Genomic DNA, 15,456 nt, shown 5'->3' on the forward strand with positions numbered 1-15,456 from the left:
GCCCGTCTACTCCCGAGTGTATTTTACCCGAGACATTAGTGGTCTCCACTCTCAGATGGGAGGTCGAGTCGAAGGTCATGAAGGCCTTAGAAGGGGTAACGCCTCCGCCTGATTGCCCACCGAATCGGTTGTTTGTGCCAGAGGAGTGTCGGTCCAACGTTATTCAGTGGGGGCATTGTTCCAGCGTGGCTTGTCATCCAGGAGTTAATCGCACCAGTTATTTGGTCAGGCAACGATTCTGGTGGCCACTTATGGCTCGTGACATCCGCAGTTTTGTTTTGGCTTGCTCTGTTTGTGCCATTGGTAAATCCTCCAATTCGACCCCCAGATGGGTTACTCCAACCGCTGTCTGTCCCTTCGAGACCCTGGTCCCACATCGCTCTAGATTTTATTACCGCCCTCCCGCCCTCCCAGGGCAAGACGGTCGTTTTGACTGTCGTGGACCGGTTCTCGAAGGCGGCTCATTTTATTCCCTTGCCCAAATTACCCTCTGCCAAGGAGACAGCGGTAACCGTCGTTGATCACGTCTTTCGCTTACATGGCCTTCCGATAGACGTGGTTTCCGATAGGGGTCCCCAATTTGTGTCCAAATTTTGGCAAGAATTTTGTAAGTTACTGGGAGCGACTGTCAGTCTTTCTTCGGGGTTCCATCCCCAAAGCAATGGTCAAACGGAGAGAGCCAACCAAGATTTGGAGAGAGTGTTGCGATGTTTGGTTTCCAAGAATCCTTCCTCCTGGTGTCAACAATTGTCTATGGTGGAGTACGCCCACAATTCGTTACCAGTGTCATCCACGGGCCTCACTCCGTTTGAATGTATTTTAGGTTACCAGCCACCAGTTTTTGCCAGTACGGAATCCGAGGTCGCGGTCCCCTCCGCCCACGCCTTCGTCCAGAGGTGCCACCACACTTGGATGAGAGCCCGTGAGACTCTTCTCCAAGTGGGTGCGCACACTAAGACTAAGGCCGATCGCCACCGGTCGAAGCCTCCCGTATACGTCGTATGTCAAAAAGTGTGGCTTTCTACTAAGAATATTCCTCTCCGATCCGTATCTAATAAACTTGCTCCCAAATTTATCGGCCCGTTTCCTGTCACCAAGATCATTAGTCCGGTGGCAGTCCGACTCAAACTTCCTCCTGCGTACAGGAGAATTCATCCCGCCTTCCATGTGTCTAAAATTAAACCTGTGTTTCATGCACGCATTAATCCGCCAGTCCCGGTTTGTCCCCCGCCGCGTCTCGTAGATGGGGAACCAACTTATTCGGTTAACCGTATTCTGGACTCGAGACGGAGGGGACGCGGATTTCAGTATCTGGTGGACTGGGAGGGTTACGGTCCAGAGGAGAGAAGTTGGGTTCCTGCTAGAGACATTCTGGATCACTCCCTTATCGATTATTACAATCGACAGGTAAGGCCGTCTGGGAACGCCAGGAGGCGTTCTTAGAGGAGGGGGTACTGTCACGGTGTATGAATTCATTGTCTCTTGTATCATTGTCGTATTCCACTTCACTCACAGATCACCTGCACTGGACTGGGAGCACTTCACTGGTTGTTCACCGAGGTCCCTGCGTCACTCTACATATGCGCTGGATTCCGCCCGATCCACTGTTCCTCTTCAGCTGTGTGATTTCCCTGTGTTGTGACTCTGATCATTTATTACTTACCTCTAATAAAGCGTTTTGCTATTGCATCTTTCTCCTGTGTTCCGTAACACATACACTGCTGCCTTGCCTTTAGGGAAAAGGAAAAAAATAAATAAAAGAGACTTTTTTTTCACACATACAATACCAACAAAAGAAAGAAAAATAAATACTGCCTCAAAAGTACTCCCAGACCCGCTTCTCAAAATACCAGCTCACCCAAAAATGGAAACCCTTCCGACACTACGCCAAATGTGGCCAGTGGCATCAGTTTACTGGAGGGAAATGTATGAAACAATTAAATAATTGTTGACTACGCCACCCGGTATAAACCGGGAGCTCAGCCCCAAGACAGGGGGCACACAGGTTCGTAACCAAAAGAAAAGTGTGAGCAGAGAGGCATAGGCCAGGGAGTACCAAATATGAAGCAGCTTTATTCAAATACAAAAGTTAAAATCATAAAAATAGATTAACATAAGGGCTCAATATTCACAGGTCAAAAAGAAAGAAGAGAGCAAACAATACTTTACAAAACCTCAAAATAAAGAAATAAATACAAAAAAAAACAAATACACAAGAAAGTTTAATTGGAAGGAGATGGCCGGCTGTGACCCTCAATTCACACCACACACTTAAGATCTACACACACCCACTCTGGTGAAGTCAGGTAACTCAATGCACAGCACTCAATGTGAACCCCATTAAACAGCGGCTAAACCCCTCCTCTATATAAACTTTCTTCGGCACGCTGTTTATGAAAAAGAAAAAAAAAAGTCTCAAACAATAAACATTGATTAACTGGCAAAAGCCAGCGCCAAAAATAAGTTTTCAGTTCACAAACAAAATAAAATGAAATAATAAACAAAACAATATATTCATTTCAGTCTCGTTTTGTAACTCAACCAAACCTAAGCCTAAACACAAGAAAAATAAATGATATTACAAATACGCAGAATTAAACACAAGACAAATAACAAAAAAAACTATAAATTAAAATTCGGAGCAAAATAAGAAACAAATCAAAAATGAAACAAACAGGCCACGATCGGCCGTACACTCAAAGAACAGAGCAAACCAGCGAGAGGACAAGCTTCCACATTAATGCTCACGCCTCAGCGAGCAATCGCCCCGGCTCGCTGCTATGAGAGTTCAAGTTCGCTCCAACCAAAAAGACGCAAATAAGCCCAGGCAAGACAGCAGTGCGTTAGATCAACAGAGGCGCATCTCGTCCCATAATAGAGGTGAGACCATTGATCCTGTCACTCAATCTGTCAAGCATGAAACAGAAAAAATTACTAATGAAACAATAAAAAAAAGACAAACCACGCGAATGGCTCTCATACATACCAGGTGGTGTTCCTAACGCGGTACTATGCCTGGTCACGGACCATAACATGCAGTGTGTTTTTGTTGACGAGCTACACAAAAACTTATAGTAAACAAAAACCAATTGACTTAAAACATATGAACCGACCTCAATGCCAGGGGCAGCCTATGCACAGCAACAGAGCGGAGAGACGGCACTCCAGACACTCTCCCATTCCTAAATCGTAACTTCCGTAAAGGGGCAGTAAGGATGACAACGCATCCCAGGTGACAGACACGTCCTCATTGTATACCCTGACAGCAACTGCTGATAGGTTCCACGTTCCTACATGACACTGGCCAATCACCAACACGAGTTAACCTCACCCTGCTACATATATATACTGTATATATTTCTCTCTGCCTATTTTCCCACCTGTTAATCATTGCAATTAGCGTTCTTGCTGCTTCTCTGTAACACCTGTTCTCACTTTAGTCTCATTACTTTCTCCTTGTTCCCCTTGTTCTTCGTCGGATTATTACGTGTGTACGTGAGTCATGCCTGTGCTATATGTTTTCTACATGAAGATTTACCTTGTGTTATCATGTCTAGTCTAGAGGAGTTGTGCTCGTCTTGTGTGCTTTCTCTGGCCTGTCACCCTGCTGCTTGTGACCTTCTACCAGTCTACTCTCTGCGGCTTTGTGGCCTCTTACAAGGACTGTGTTACTGCCCTACATGAATTACCTGCTCCGCAAACTATCAACAAGACACAAGTCTTCCGTTTCTGCTGACCTACTGTAACGTACACTGAGTTTGAGTTTATTCCAATTCTGTGTCATTGCACGACAGACTGCCTTAGTTCATTCTTTATTAAAGACTATAGCAAGAACTTGCCTTTGCAGTTGGATCCTTTGTTTCTTCTGACAAATATCAGTCTTTAAATGCAATATATTTTAAGTGTACCTAAAAGTATACTTGCAATAGTTCCACTTTAGCACAATCAAATATACTTAAATATATCTTTAATTGGACCTCAGCACTATTTCTGGATAACTAAAGTACATTAATTAGTTCCAATTTAGCAGACTTGAAGTGTACCAATTTAGAATACCAAAAGTACAATTGCAGGGTTTTTATATTAAGTATGTAATATGTAAATGTATTGTAGTATACAGTACTTAGCATAAGATAAATGTATTTCAAATATATTCTAGTATATTAATTTTTCACTAGGATAGAATTTTTTAGGTCAGTATGTTATAAATGACGTATGTTTTTCTGAATGAGAATTCTTGCCAGTGTTATGGTGGAACGAGTTTATTTTGAGACATACAGTATATGTTTTACGGGTGTGGTGCGGGCAGAAGAAGTTTAAACTAATTTAAACTTATACTAACACAAAATAACATAAACAGGTACAGGCAGGCAGGCAGGCAGGCAGGCGGGCAGAGGGTACACACACAATGTAACAAACACAAAGTAACATATCCAAGAACTGACAAGGACTAACTGAACAGAAGGCAACTAAATACAGACAGAAATGAACAATAACGAGGTGAGCACAGGTGACATGGATGATGATGAACCGGTGTGGGAAAATGAGGGAGTGAGTGCAGTTGATTTTTTCATTTGAAACCCATCTGTACTTTATCCTTTTATATCACCTCCCTCCTCTTACACCTTGCTCTCCCCTTCCCCTCTGTCCATGCCTTCTTATATTTTCTTCTTTTGCTCTTTCCATCAATACCATTGCCCTCCACTCTACCCATCTCCTCTCCCTATACTCCTCCCTCTTCTCCTCTTCCTACATCCTCAGCTCTTCTTGCTTCTTGCTTCTCCTACATACTCAACTCTTCTTGTTCTTTCTCCTCTTCCTTTACCATCTATTTATTTCCCCTCATCTCTTTCTAAAAAGAGCTGCAATTGTTTTTTCCTGATATATTAAAGTTTTGGTTGGCTGTATGAACTACTGTGAAAACATTTGAGAATTTTGAGAAAACGATAAATGTGATTTGTAATTTGCATGAAATGAAGGAAAATGTACAACCTGTTTAGGACAATTACAAAGTGTTCAGATCACTGTGTTAACTGTTTTGAGAACAGTGACTTGAGTCTGGAGAAATGTGTCAAATCGCTTGAGAAAAACTGTAATTATCGGAAACAGGGCTGGAAAATGAAAAATACATTTCTTCAGGAATTATATCTTAATTTTTTCAGAGATAAATGTTCAACATCAAGAACATATCCACATATTAACTCAAACAGTTTCTCTGAGAACATTTTGCCTCAAGCAAGATCCATTTATCATACTCCTTCATGAAACTAACTATTAGCTACAGTATGCTCATCCAACCATCTGAAATTCATTAATAGATAGTCAACTTAAAAATATGACAACATTTTAGACCTCATTAACTGTGTTAAGATAATACTGACATCCTGGGCACTGATTTGATTTAAAAAGCAATTAGCAAACAAGTCTCTGTCACAATTATCACACCATCTCTTGTACACTGTATAGTGTATACTTTAAGTTATGTCTTCCATGACAAGTAGGTGTGTGGACCTGTGCCAAATCACAGCAAACAACAGCATCACTGATAGGACTGTGACGTGAATATTGAGCAATTCTAGCATGCCATAAGTGTTAGCTTTCTTCACAAATACCTTTTCCTCATCTCACTGGTCAGGCTCTTCTTGGAAGTTGATCCATCCTGGCGTGCGGGCTTATCTAAAGACAGAGGGCCATCTCGAATGGGATGGGGCAGAACCATAGTCTCCTGAGTAACCTGGAGGGTCTCCTCATCACCACCCTGCTGACCCAGGTGTTGCTTGGCATAGTCAAACCCCTGGACAGGCTAAGCAACAAGCAAACATTCACATATTTGACTACAGGCATGAAGGTTATTCTTATACACCACATTGTAAAAAAAATTGGTAACATCAAAATGAACTTCTTTTTTAGTCAAATATATAATTTAACATCACTGAATGAATCTGAATACCAACACAAAAAAAGAGGTATAAATATAGCTCTTTATGATAAAAATAGCAGGCTACCACTTTTTACAGTGCATATTGGGGTTTCCATAAAATATCACCCATTTAATACAGATAAAAGAGTGTTTTATTTTATTTTTTTAATTTGGTGTTAATTTGGTGTAACAATAATTAGACAATTAATTGGAAGAAATGTTTTGACTATATGTTTCAGGCATGAAAAGTGTATATGTGCTGTCAGAAATATGACTGCTACATTAAAATGAGAATTTATTCATTGTTTCAAGTGCAATTAATACAGTCTTATCACTGAATACTAAGATACTCTAAAAATAAATAGATGATCAATATTATGATATCTGTCAACAGATGAAGAGTAAAATGCTTTTTCTACTAAACTTTGTTCTCCCCATTAAAAAAGCCACCACTAAGTATTAAAATGTATACAGTCTAATACTCAGTGATGACTTTAAAAAAAAAACTATAAATAAAAATTAATTTAAGTGTTAAACCCCATTTTACGTCGCCTTACAAAAAAACAATTATTTGTTTTGATATTATAAAGGCTGTTATTTATATCTTCTTTGTCTTCTTTGTGCACTGCTACCACCGCATTGTAACACTAATGCACTGCATATGATTTTGCAAATAGCAAATCCACAGTTGCTGGATAACTGAAGGCAAGGAATGCGTTCTATAATGGTCAAGCAAAATTCAGGACAGGCAGTAGTTTGTCAGTAATAGTGGATGACAAACTAAAGGCCAGAGGTTGTATTGAGGAAAGCAGGTCAGATCATTATAACTAATAAATAAGACATATTTGACATGTTTAAAAGAGAGCTGCTGCCTGCATTTCTTTTAGTGAGGAGGATACATGTTTTATGCTTTTACAGAATTGATGTATTAAATGCATTTTTATAACAAAGAGGTTTCTGTCCCTTCCATAGTCCCTCTAGCCTACTTTCAACTAAATCATCAGAGAATTTCTGACCTTATTCCTAAAGTATTTAGCTTGTTTAGGCATACAAGCATGCAATGGGACACACACATATACACACATGCACACACACACACACTGTCAGGTTTAGTGCAGGATGCCGAAGAGAGGACACGGGTACTTGAATGCAGTTAGTTTATTAACTAAATAAACGTTCAGGAACATAGGAAAACACTCCAGGCCTTCAAAGCACACTACCATACATAGATGACGACCAACCAACACTGAGGGAAAACACAGGGCTTAAAAGTACTGGGGCTAACGGGAAAATTAACAAGATACAGGTGATGGGAATTTCTAATTAAATAGACAGGGAAAAACTAACAGGACTAAACCAAAAATCACAAAAACAAGGGTAAACAAGATCACAGGACTAAACTGAACACATCAAAACCATGACAGAGCCGCCCCCCCCCCAAAGGCGCGTCCTCGCGCCGTGTAACATCCAAAGGGGTCAGAGAGCGGGCGCCCTGGAGGCTGACAAGGGCGTGGTTGCACAGGACGGGAAGCCTCCAGGGCGAAGCTGGCAGCTCGGGGGACCAGGGTGGAACAGGCAGGGGGTGTGGCCATGGCGGAGCAGGCTGTGGGTGTGGCCACGATGGAGCAGCCTGTGGGTGTGGCCAAGGCGGAGCTGTCGGGCCCTCGGGCGTCCAGGGCGGAGCTGTCGGGCCCTCGGGCGTCCAGGGCGGAGCTGTCGGGCCCTCGGGCGTCCAGGGCGGAGCTGTCGGGCCCTCGGGCGTCCAGGGCGGAGCTGTCGGGCCCTCGGGCGTCCAGGGCGGAGCTGTCGGGCCCTCGGGCGTCCAGGGCGGAGCTGTCGGGCCCTCGGCGTCCAGGGCGGAGCTGTCGGGCCCTCGGGCGTCCAGGGCGGAGCTGTCGGCTGTCGGGCCCTCGGGCGTCCAGGGCGGAGCTGTCGGCTGTCGGGCCCTCGGGCGTCCAGGGCGGAGCTGTCGGGCCCTCGGGCGTCCAGGGCGGAGCTGTCGGGCCCTCGGGCGTCCAGGGCGGAGTTGTCGGGCCCTCGGGCGTCCAGGGCAGAGCTGTCGGGCGTCCAGGGCGGAGCTGTCGGGCCCTCTGGTGCGGGATCAGCGGGGTCTGGCGCGGGACCAGCGGGCTCTGGTGCGGGATCAGCGGGCTCTGGCGCGGGATCAGCGGGCTCTGGCGCCTCCTGGGACTCGGAACTGGACGGGACCAGCACATCATGAGACTCGGAACTGGACGGAACCAGCACATCATGGGACTCGGAACTGGACGGGACCAGCACATCATGGGACTCGGAACTGGACGGGACCAGCACATCATTGGACTCGGAACTGGACGGGACCAGCACATCATGGGACTCGGAACTGGACGGGACCAGCACATCATGGGACTCGGAACTGGACGGGGCCAGCATTTCAGGGAACTCATGGCTGGACTCATGGGCCAGAGCTGATGTGCGTGTAGCCCACACACACAGAATCGCGGCAGACATCACAATCAGCGCTGTGTCTTCTTGTGTGGACTCACGTGTGGTGTGCTCAATATCTGGCAGGCAGATGACGGGTTCAGGCTCTGGTAGACGTGTGATGGGCTATGGTGGATTGACGATGGGCTCAGGAACTACTGGACTCGAAACTGGTTGGAGTGGAAAATCTTCCACCACGAAGTTAGATCCACACACCCATAGTGTGTGATCCACGAACTCTAGGAAAGTCAGATTGAGAACTTTTACCAGAAGTATCTGGGCAAGAGGGTCTTTCAATCCACCCCAAAAACTCTGTGTAAGTACCTCTTCCTCCAACGACATGTCATCATAAAGATCTAAGTAAAGACCCACATATTCTTCAAGTGAGCGCTCCCTTTGAAAGAGGATAGGTGTGTGAATTGGTTTGACCTCTTTCTTCCGGTGACATCTCCCCTGGCTCATCTTCGGTTATTTAATGGGCTGGTCGTTCTGTCAGGTTTAATGCAGGATGCCGAAGACGAGGACACAGGTACTTGAATGCAGTTAGTTTATTAACTAAATAAACTTACAGGAACAAAGGGAAACACTCCAGGACTTCAAAGCACACACCATACATAGACGACGACCAACCAACACTGAGGGAAAAACACAGGGCTTAAATGTACTGGGGCTAACGGGAAAATTAACAAGACACAGGTGACGGGAATTTCTAATTAAACAGACAGGGAAAAACTAACAGGACTAAACCAAAATCACAAAGACAGGGGGAAACAAGATCACAGGACTAAACTGAACACATCAAAACCATGACACATACATTCAGTTCCTAATTTGAAAAAATTAAAATATTGCTGTACTATTGACATTCAACATTGGCATTCAACATAATCTTCATATCTATGTAATCCAATTTTTTGCGTCTGAGATTTTAAAGGAACAGTTCACTCAAAAATTCAGTGCAATTTAGTAAATACTTCCTATTGTGTTAACCGAATCGGTATGATTTTCTTTATTGTTTATAAAATGTCAAAACTGCTGTTTAACATACAACGAATGCTTGAAGTGCTTGTTTCAAAGCTCTACATCCCCTGCCTTCATTCACATTCATTATAAGGAAAAAGCAGCCTTTTGCTAAAACATTTTTTTTGTGTGTGTGTGATTCACAAAAGAAATGTAGTCTTACATGTTCGGAATAAAGTGTGTGTGTGTGTGTGTGTGTGTGTGTGTGTGTGTGTGTGTGTGTGTGTGTGTGTGTGTGTGTGTGTGTGTGTGTGTGTGTGTGTGTGTGTGTGTGTGTGTGTGTGTGTGTGTGTGCGTGTGTGTAAACTAACCCTTTAATTGTGCAAGATCATTAGTATTTGTCCATGAGACCTGTCTACACTACACATCATCCTTAACACTGTGTGTACATCAGGATCCAGAGCAGCAGGTGAGATGATTAAAGAGCTGAATAACTACCTGAGGGTAATAACCCACGTCTCTCCAGTAAGCAGTCTGAATGAGAGAAAACAGCATGAAGAGTCATCAATTATTTCTAGCTCTCTCTCATACGCTCTCTCGTGAAGTATTCCCAGAGGCAAGCAACTAAAACATGTAAGGATTTGAGGAAAACTGTTGATGAAGCCACTGTAAAATATGCTGAGTGTACAAAATACCATAATGAGTTATAATGAGAGCGTTAAGAGAAAAGCAGTGCCTTATGGGAAATGTTCTAGCAGGATATGTGTTCAGTCACTGCCATACCTTGACTCGAGGGTTGAAGTTGCTGATTGGATCGCTTTTGAAATCGCTCTTGTTTTTATGACACAGCACCGTGGTGATGATAATGATGATGAGGGTCACCACACCGATGGGTGCAAGCACCGCAGCAATGATCCAAAGGTTGTTGGGTGGATTCTTGACCACGGCTGCATGGTGGGAAAAATATAAACAATATTTTTTTTTATTGATTACATTAGCAGCATTTCAGTACTAATTATTTTTCTTCTTTCAGTGGATCTTACAGTACTTAGTTGGCTTAAAGAATTGCAATGAAAGCAATATTTTGAGTTTTAGTACATGTCTATTAGCTTTGATGCCACAATATGCTATTCCGTAAAGCTCATTAAAATAACCTTTAGCAAATATGGCTGCCTCCGAAATCACATACTCTCATGTAGGTACTTATTTTTAATAAGTAATTACTTTGTAACCGCTAAAAAGGACGTTCTATATAGGATGAATGTTTTTTAGGAATGTAATCCGGATATACTACACCAGCCATTTTGTCATCATCATGTGACCTTCACTCCCATTCACAATTCCTCTCTCGTGGCCTCATGCGATAGTAAAGTGTCCATCGTATGCACACTTCAGAATCTCACTGGAAGGAGTAGGTAGTAATAAAAACAATATGTGATAAATAACTTTGTCTGAATTCACTTTACTCATACAGAAATTGTTTTTCGCCTACTTTAATGTATGAAAGTATGCAATTTTGGATGCAGCCAACATATCTATTTCAGACTTGAAACTTTAGATGGCACGGGCTGATAGGTCTATTGTATGCAGTCTGCTAAGAATCACATAATTTACTTCATGGCACAAGCTGATATGTCCTTTGCTGATTCTGCAGCCAATGAGATTGCTTGCTCAACATTTAAATATTCTGACTAACTGTTTGTTATAAGCTAGTTTTCTATTTTTGAATGACCGTTAATATGGTATTTGCAGCAGCCAGGTGAAATCTTGACTGCTGGCCTGACACTAACCAGTAAAAGCAAGTGGCAAATCATGTTTTAGATGGACTGTGATGTCATTGAAATGTTGTTTTCTAGTAAAAAAAGAATGAGACCTTAAATATTCCACAACTTTCAATAGGAAATACCCCAGCGAAAAATAAATATACTAAAATGTATTTGAAATACATTTATTTATGCTAAGTATACTACACATACATTTACATATTTGTGTACTTATAAATACCCAGCAATTGTACTTTTAGTATACTTAATTGGAACAACACTGTACTTAATGCACTTTAGTTATCGAGAAATACTGCTGAGGTCTGATATTATACAGAGATCATACTATTCTTACTAATAGTGATATTAAAACACATTTTAGGGTTAATATTAAGAAATGTAAATTGTGCAATTAAGAAGTACTCCAAATAAAGTTTAATTATAATATTTATATCAGGTCAAGTGATATGTCAGTAAATATGTTAATGGATTTGTATACTTAGTATAAATACATTTATTTTAAATAAATTTTGGTACAGGGTTTTTTCACTAGGGTATGTCAACACAGGAAATTGTGTTAAGTAAAACATTTCATTTGAAAGAAGTTCAGTTAGGTTTGATTCATTTTTCCATGTCTCAGTTGGAAAAAAAAGTATCCTTAGTTACATATCCATATTTTGTAACTAATTTAACTATTTTTGCATAAAGTAAAATTTCTATAATTAAAATGTATATAATTATAGTTCAACTTAAAGAAAACATAATATTGACCTTCAGCCTGCTGTTGGACAAAGTATCCCAGCGTGAGCGCCATGGTCTGCGAGTCCACTGTGTTCAGAAGCTTGGCTGCAGATGTGCCAAGCAGTGGGGTCTCGTTTTGCAGTGCATAGTAGGTCATCTCAGCTGGGTTTTTTGGCCCATGCACGCGCCTGATACTAACCATCTGAATGCAATGAAACACAGCTTGATTACTTCCTGTAGACACAGTTTTATTCGGTAAACCTGAATGTTAACCTGAACCTTTTCCATCAAACAAACTACAGGGGGAAACTTCTGGTTTTGTGACACTGTGGCTGCGTCGGAAATCACATACTCTCTTGAGTAAATACTAATTTTGAATAAGTAATTACTTCACAAATGCATTCTATATAGTATGAATGTAAGCTGGACGAACTACATTCGCCATGTTGTCATTATAATGTGACCTACCAACGTTGGTTGTGTCGCTTTCACTGCCATACACAATTCCTCTCTCGTGACCTCATGTGATAGTGAAGTGTCCATAGTATGCACACTTCAGAATATCGCCAGAAGTAGTAGGTCATCCGGGTACTTTTTGCCTACTCTTTTATGAGTACTGTACTCTTTTGTCACAAACTTCTTTTTATTTTGCCTACTATATAGTAGGGAAGAATGTGATTTCAGATGCAGCCTGTAATATTAATTAATTAGAAATGAGCATCAGGGGTGAAATCACTATCATACATGAATCCCTCCTGAGGTAACAGTAGATGTACAGTAGAACATTTTGTGTGAAAATATATTCAGGATCAATTTTGCAAGATAAAAAAATTATCAAGAAAATGAAAAAAAGAGGTAAGAAAATAATATAATAATACCTCTTTTGGAATATACTTTGTGATCAAGGTAATGTTAAATGGTAATGGTATAATGTTAAATGACAAAACTGGTATAATCTGAATTGGCAAATTTTCTTGTTTAATGTGATATATAACATTCAGCTACGCTTTTCATCTACATGTTACCAAAGCAAATAAATAAATAAATAAATAATAAAAAATTCTATAATTCTTTTCCTCAATTTCTATATTTTTGTTTACATTTTTGTTTCTGTTTTAAATGTGTACCATTGTGCATTTAAATGTGTAGAATTAATAGAGGTGGTGATGGGGGATGGCAAACTAAAAATTTTGAACAAGGAAATTTGATTACAACAATGAATTCATGCTAAAAAAATCTAAAGTGTCCATGTTTTCTATTAGTGTTACATCCCACCCCACATACTGTTACAACTTACCCCAGTACTCAGGTAGGTTGTAACAACAGCACTCCTTGTAACTGACAATAATTTACACAGTTTTAAGTATACATTGTAGACAGGGTTTGAAATTAACTCACTAACCAATTTGGCTACTAAATTTTGAAGTTACCAGCGATTCAGAACTTCTGCTAGCCAAAAACAAAAATGTCAGAAATAAACCAGGGTCCCAGTTTATATTAAGTGGCTTTAAGTACTATGTACTTACATTCAAAAAATAAGTACAATGTACTTATTATGTTCAGGTAGTATTGTAAAACACTTTTGCTGCTTTTGAGATGTGATACTGGCAAGGTTAGGGTCAGGTGTGGTGGTATGGGTCGGTTTAAGGGTAGATTAATTGTATCCTAGGGCTCTGGCGGACTGGTAACTGGTCGCACAGCGGCATGGACAGCTCACAAGTTGTTTGAGGCTCCTTTTCGGGGAAGGGATCTGATAGTGCGGCCATGCAAAGTGATAGATAGAATATGAATCATAATCCACCAAATTGGCTAGTGTGTTGATATGCATTACCCGACACAGTGGATTTTCAACCGCATTTGGTGGGTTGGCGTGTGTTCTTTTTCAAATCCTGATTGTAGATCTCTGAACAAATTTAATTTGAAGGAAAAAGTATTATAGTTTGGCAATTTCCAAATGCCAAACTATGATATTTTCATATCTTCAGCTAAAAGGGATTCAAGTAAGAAATGACTATACTGTTGTAGGGCCAAACTATGGCCATTTCTTAGATAGGGTTTGTGATTTTTTTTTTTTTTTAAATAATTAGGTTGTACCTGGACAGTGTAACTGCCCACTGTTGTTGCCCTTTTGAAGCGAACACCTTGCTGATGCGCCACCATAAAGAGCTCAGCCAACCGCTCCTCCATCAGACTGGCAAAGCTCTGGTACTGTCCTTCCAGAGAGGAGTTTTCCACATCCTGAATCACTGGAGAGATAAAGAGAGGGAGAGGGAGAGACATTAAATGAAAGAGTCTTGCTGTAGTGCAGAGTTTCTCATCACTGTCCCTCAATTTCTGCAGAATTTAGGTTCTAAAACACACCTGAACAAGCTAATCAATGTCTTCTGGATTGCTAAAATTAGTTATGGGCAGATGAGTTTGATCAGGGTTGGAGCTATACTCTTCAGGACAGAGGACCTCGAGGGCCAGAGTTGCTGCTGAACCACTGCTGTAGAGTCTTGCTCACAGTAGTTACTTCTCAATTATGTTGTACTTGGTCAACGGAATAATGAAAAATTATGACCAAAACGATGATGAAATCGATGACCAAAATTACTTTGTCGTTTTTTTTTTTTTTTGCTCTTCCAATAAAAATAGTTTCAAACAAAGTCAAAGCAGAATCAATTAATATGTGTCCCGTACCAATTCGTGAATATTAGCATTATTCAACACACTCAGATCTTGATTAACTGATCAATTACAGAGACGGTATAGGAGATGTGTTGTTGTGTTTACATAGAATGGAAAGAAATTTTAAATGATCTAATCTTGCCATAGAATGGCAACATGTTATTATACGTATTATACAAACTCACTGGAGCAAATGGTTTAAGTATTTGTATGCATGTTATGTGAAAATGCTTGTAATATAACACAACAACAAAAAATTCCCAGATGTTTCCCACACGTTCTAACAGTTTCTTTATTAGAGGTTTTAGGAGTATTCTAGCATATAGAGGATCTTAAAGCAAACATATACAGAGTAAAAACCTCAAACAATTTGATTTTACACCACATCCTTCCATATAATGGGAATGGGAGTGAAAATCATTTATGGAAATCTCAGTTATCCAGAACAAAAGCTGTGGGCGGATGTCAGAAAATAATCAAATTCTTATTATTAAGTTATTTCACTTATATGGCTAGTAATGAACATTCATCAATAAGATGATTACCTGTGATAATCCAAAATGGCCTGGTTGCTACTGATGTGTTGAGGTTATGGTATTCCAGAGCTGCAGAGGAAAGATAGTGAGAGGGGAGAGATAAACTGTTGTAGAGAGGAAGGGTAGATAAGATAGCTTGTATCCAAAGACATTGCTTTGATCCTGGGTCTAGAGGCTTAGCTGAGCACATCTACTCTCCAACAGTACAGAGAGTTTAGCCGCATTCCCCAAATGAAATCTTTACTCAATTGCATACTGGCAGTGTGATTAAAGGCTCTGGCTGACAGCCTGTCTTCAAGGCAGAATCACTAAGCAGCCTGTAAAATTCCAACAGCTGTTGAATTACTCTACTAAGGTATTTTAAGGTCTAATCTGAGGAACAACAGCCTAAGTGTTTTGACCA

General features: G+C 41.0%; 1 protein-coding gene across 1 annotated transcript in view; it reads right to left on the bottom strand.

The window, feature by feature from the left end:
• kiaa1549lb (KIAA1549-like b) overlaps positions 1 to 15,456 on the bottom strand; it is a 338,844-nt gene that overhangs the window by 149,390 nt on the left and 173,998 nt on the right. The window contains exons 8-13 of the mRNA XM_077248220.1: positions 15,063 to 15,122; positions 13,942 to 14,093; positions 11,878 to 12,049; positions 10,127 to 10,290; positions 9,842 to 9,877; positions 5,613 to 5,803 (exon numbers count right to left, since the gene is read on the bottom strand). Of these exons, the coding sequence (XP_077104335.1) occupies positions 5,613 to 5,803; positions 9,842 to 9,877; positions 10,127 to 10,290; positions 11,878 to 12,049; positions 13,942 to 14,093; positions 15,063 to 15,122 (775 nt within the window). The remainder of the gene's footprint in view (positions 1 to 5,612; positions 5,804 to 9,841; positions 9,878 to 10,126; positions 10,291 to 11,877; positions 12,050 to 13,941; positions 14,094 to 15,062; positions 15,123 to 15,456) is intronic.

This window comes from Siphateles boraxobius, unplaced genomic scaffold, assembly GCF_051911475.1.
Source record: "Siphateles boraxobius isolate OS27281-9 unplaced genomic scaffold, OSU_SipBor_1 30, whole genome shotgun sequence".
Classification (NCBI taxonomy): Eukaryota; Metazoa; Chordata; class Actinopteri; order Cypriniformes; family Leuciscidae; genus Siphateles; species Siphateles boraxobius.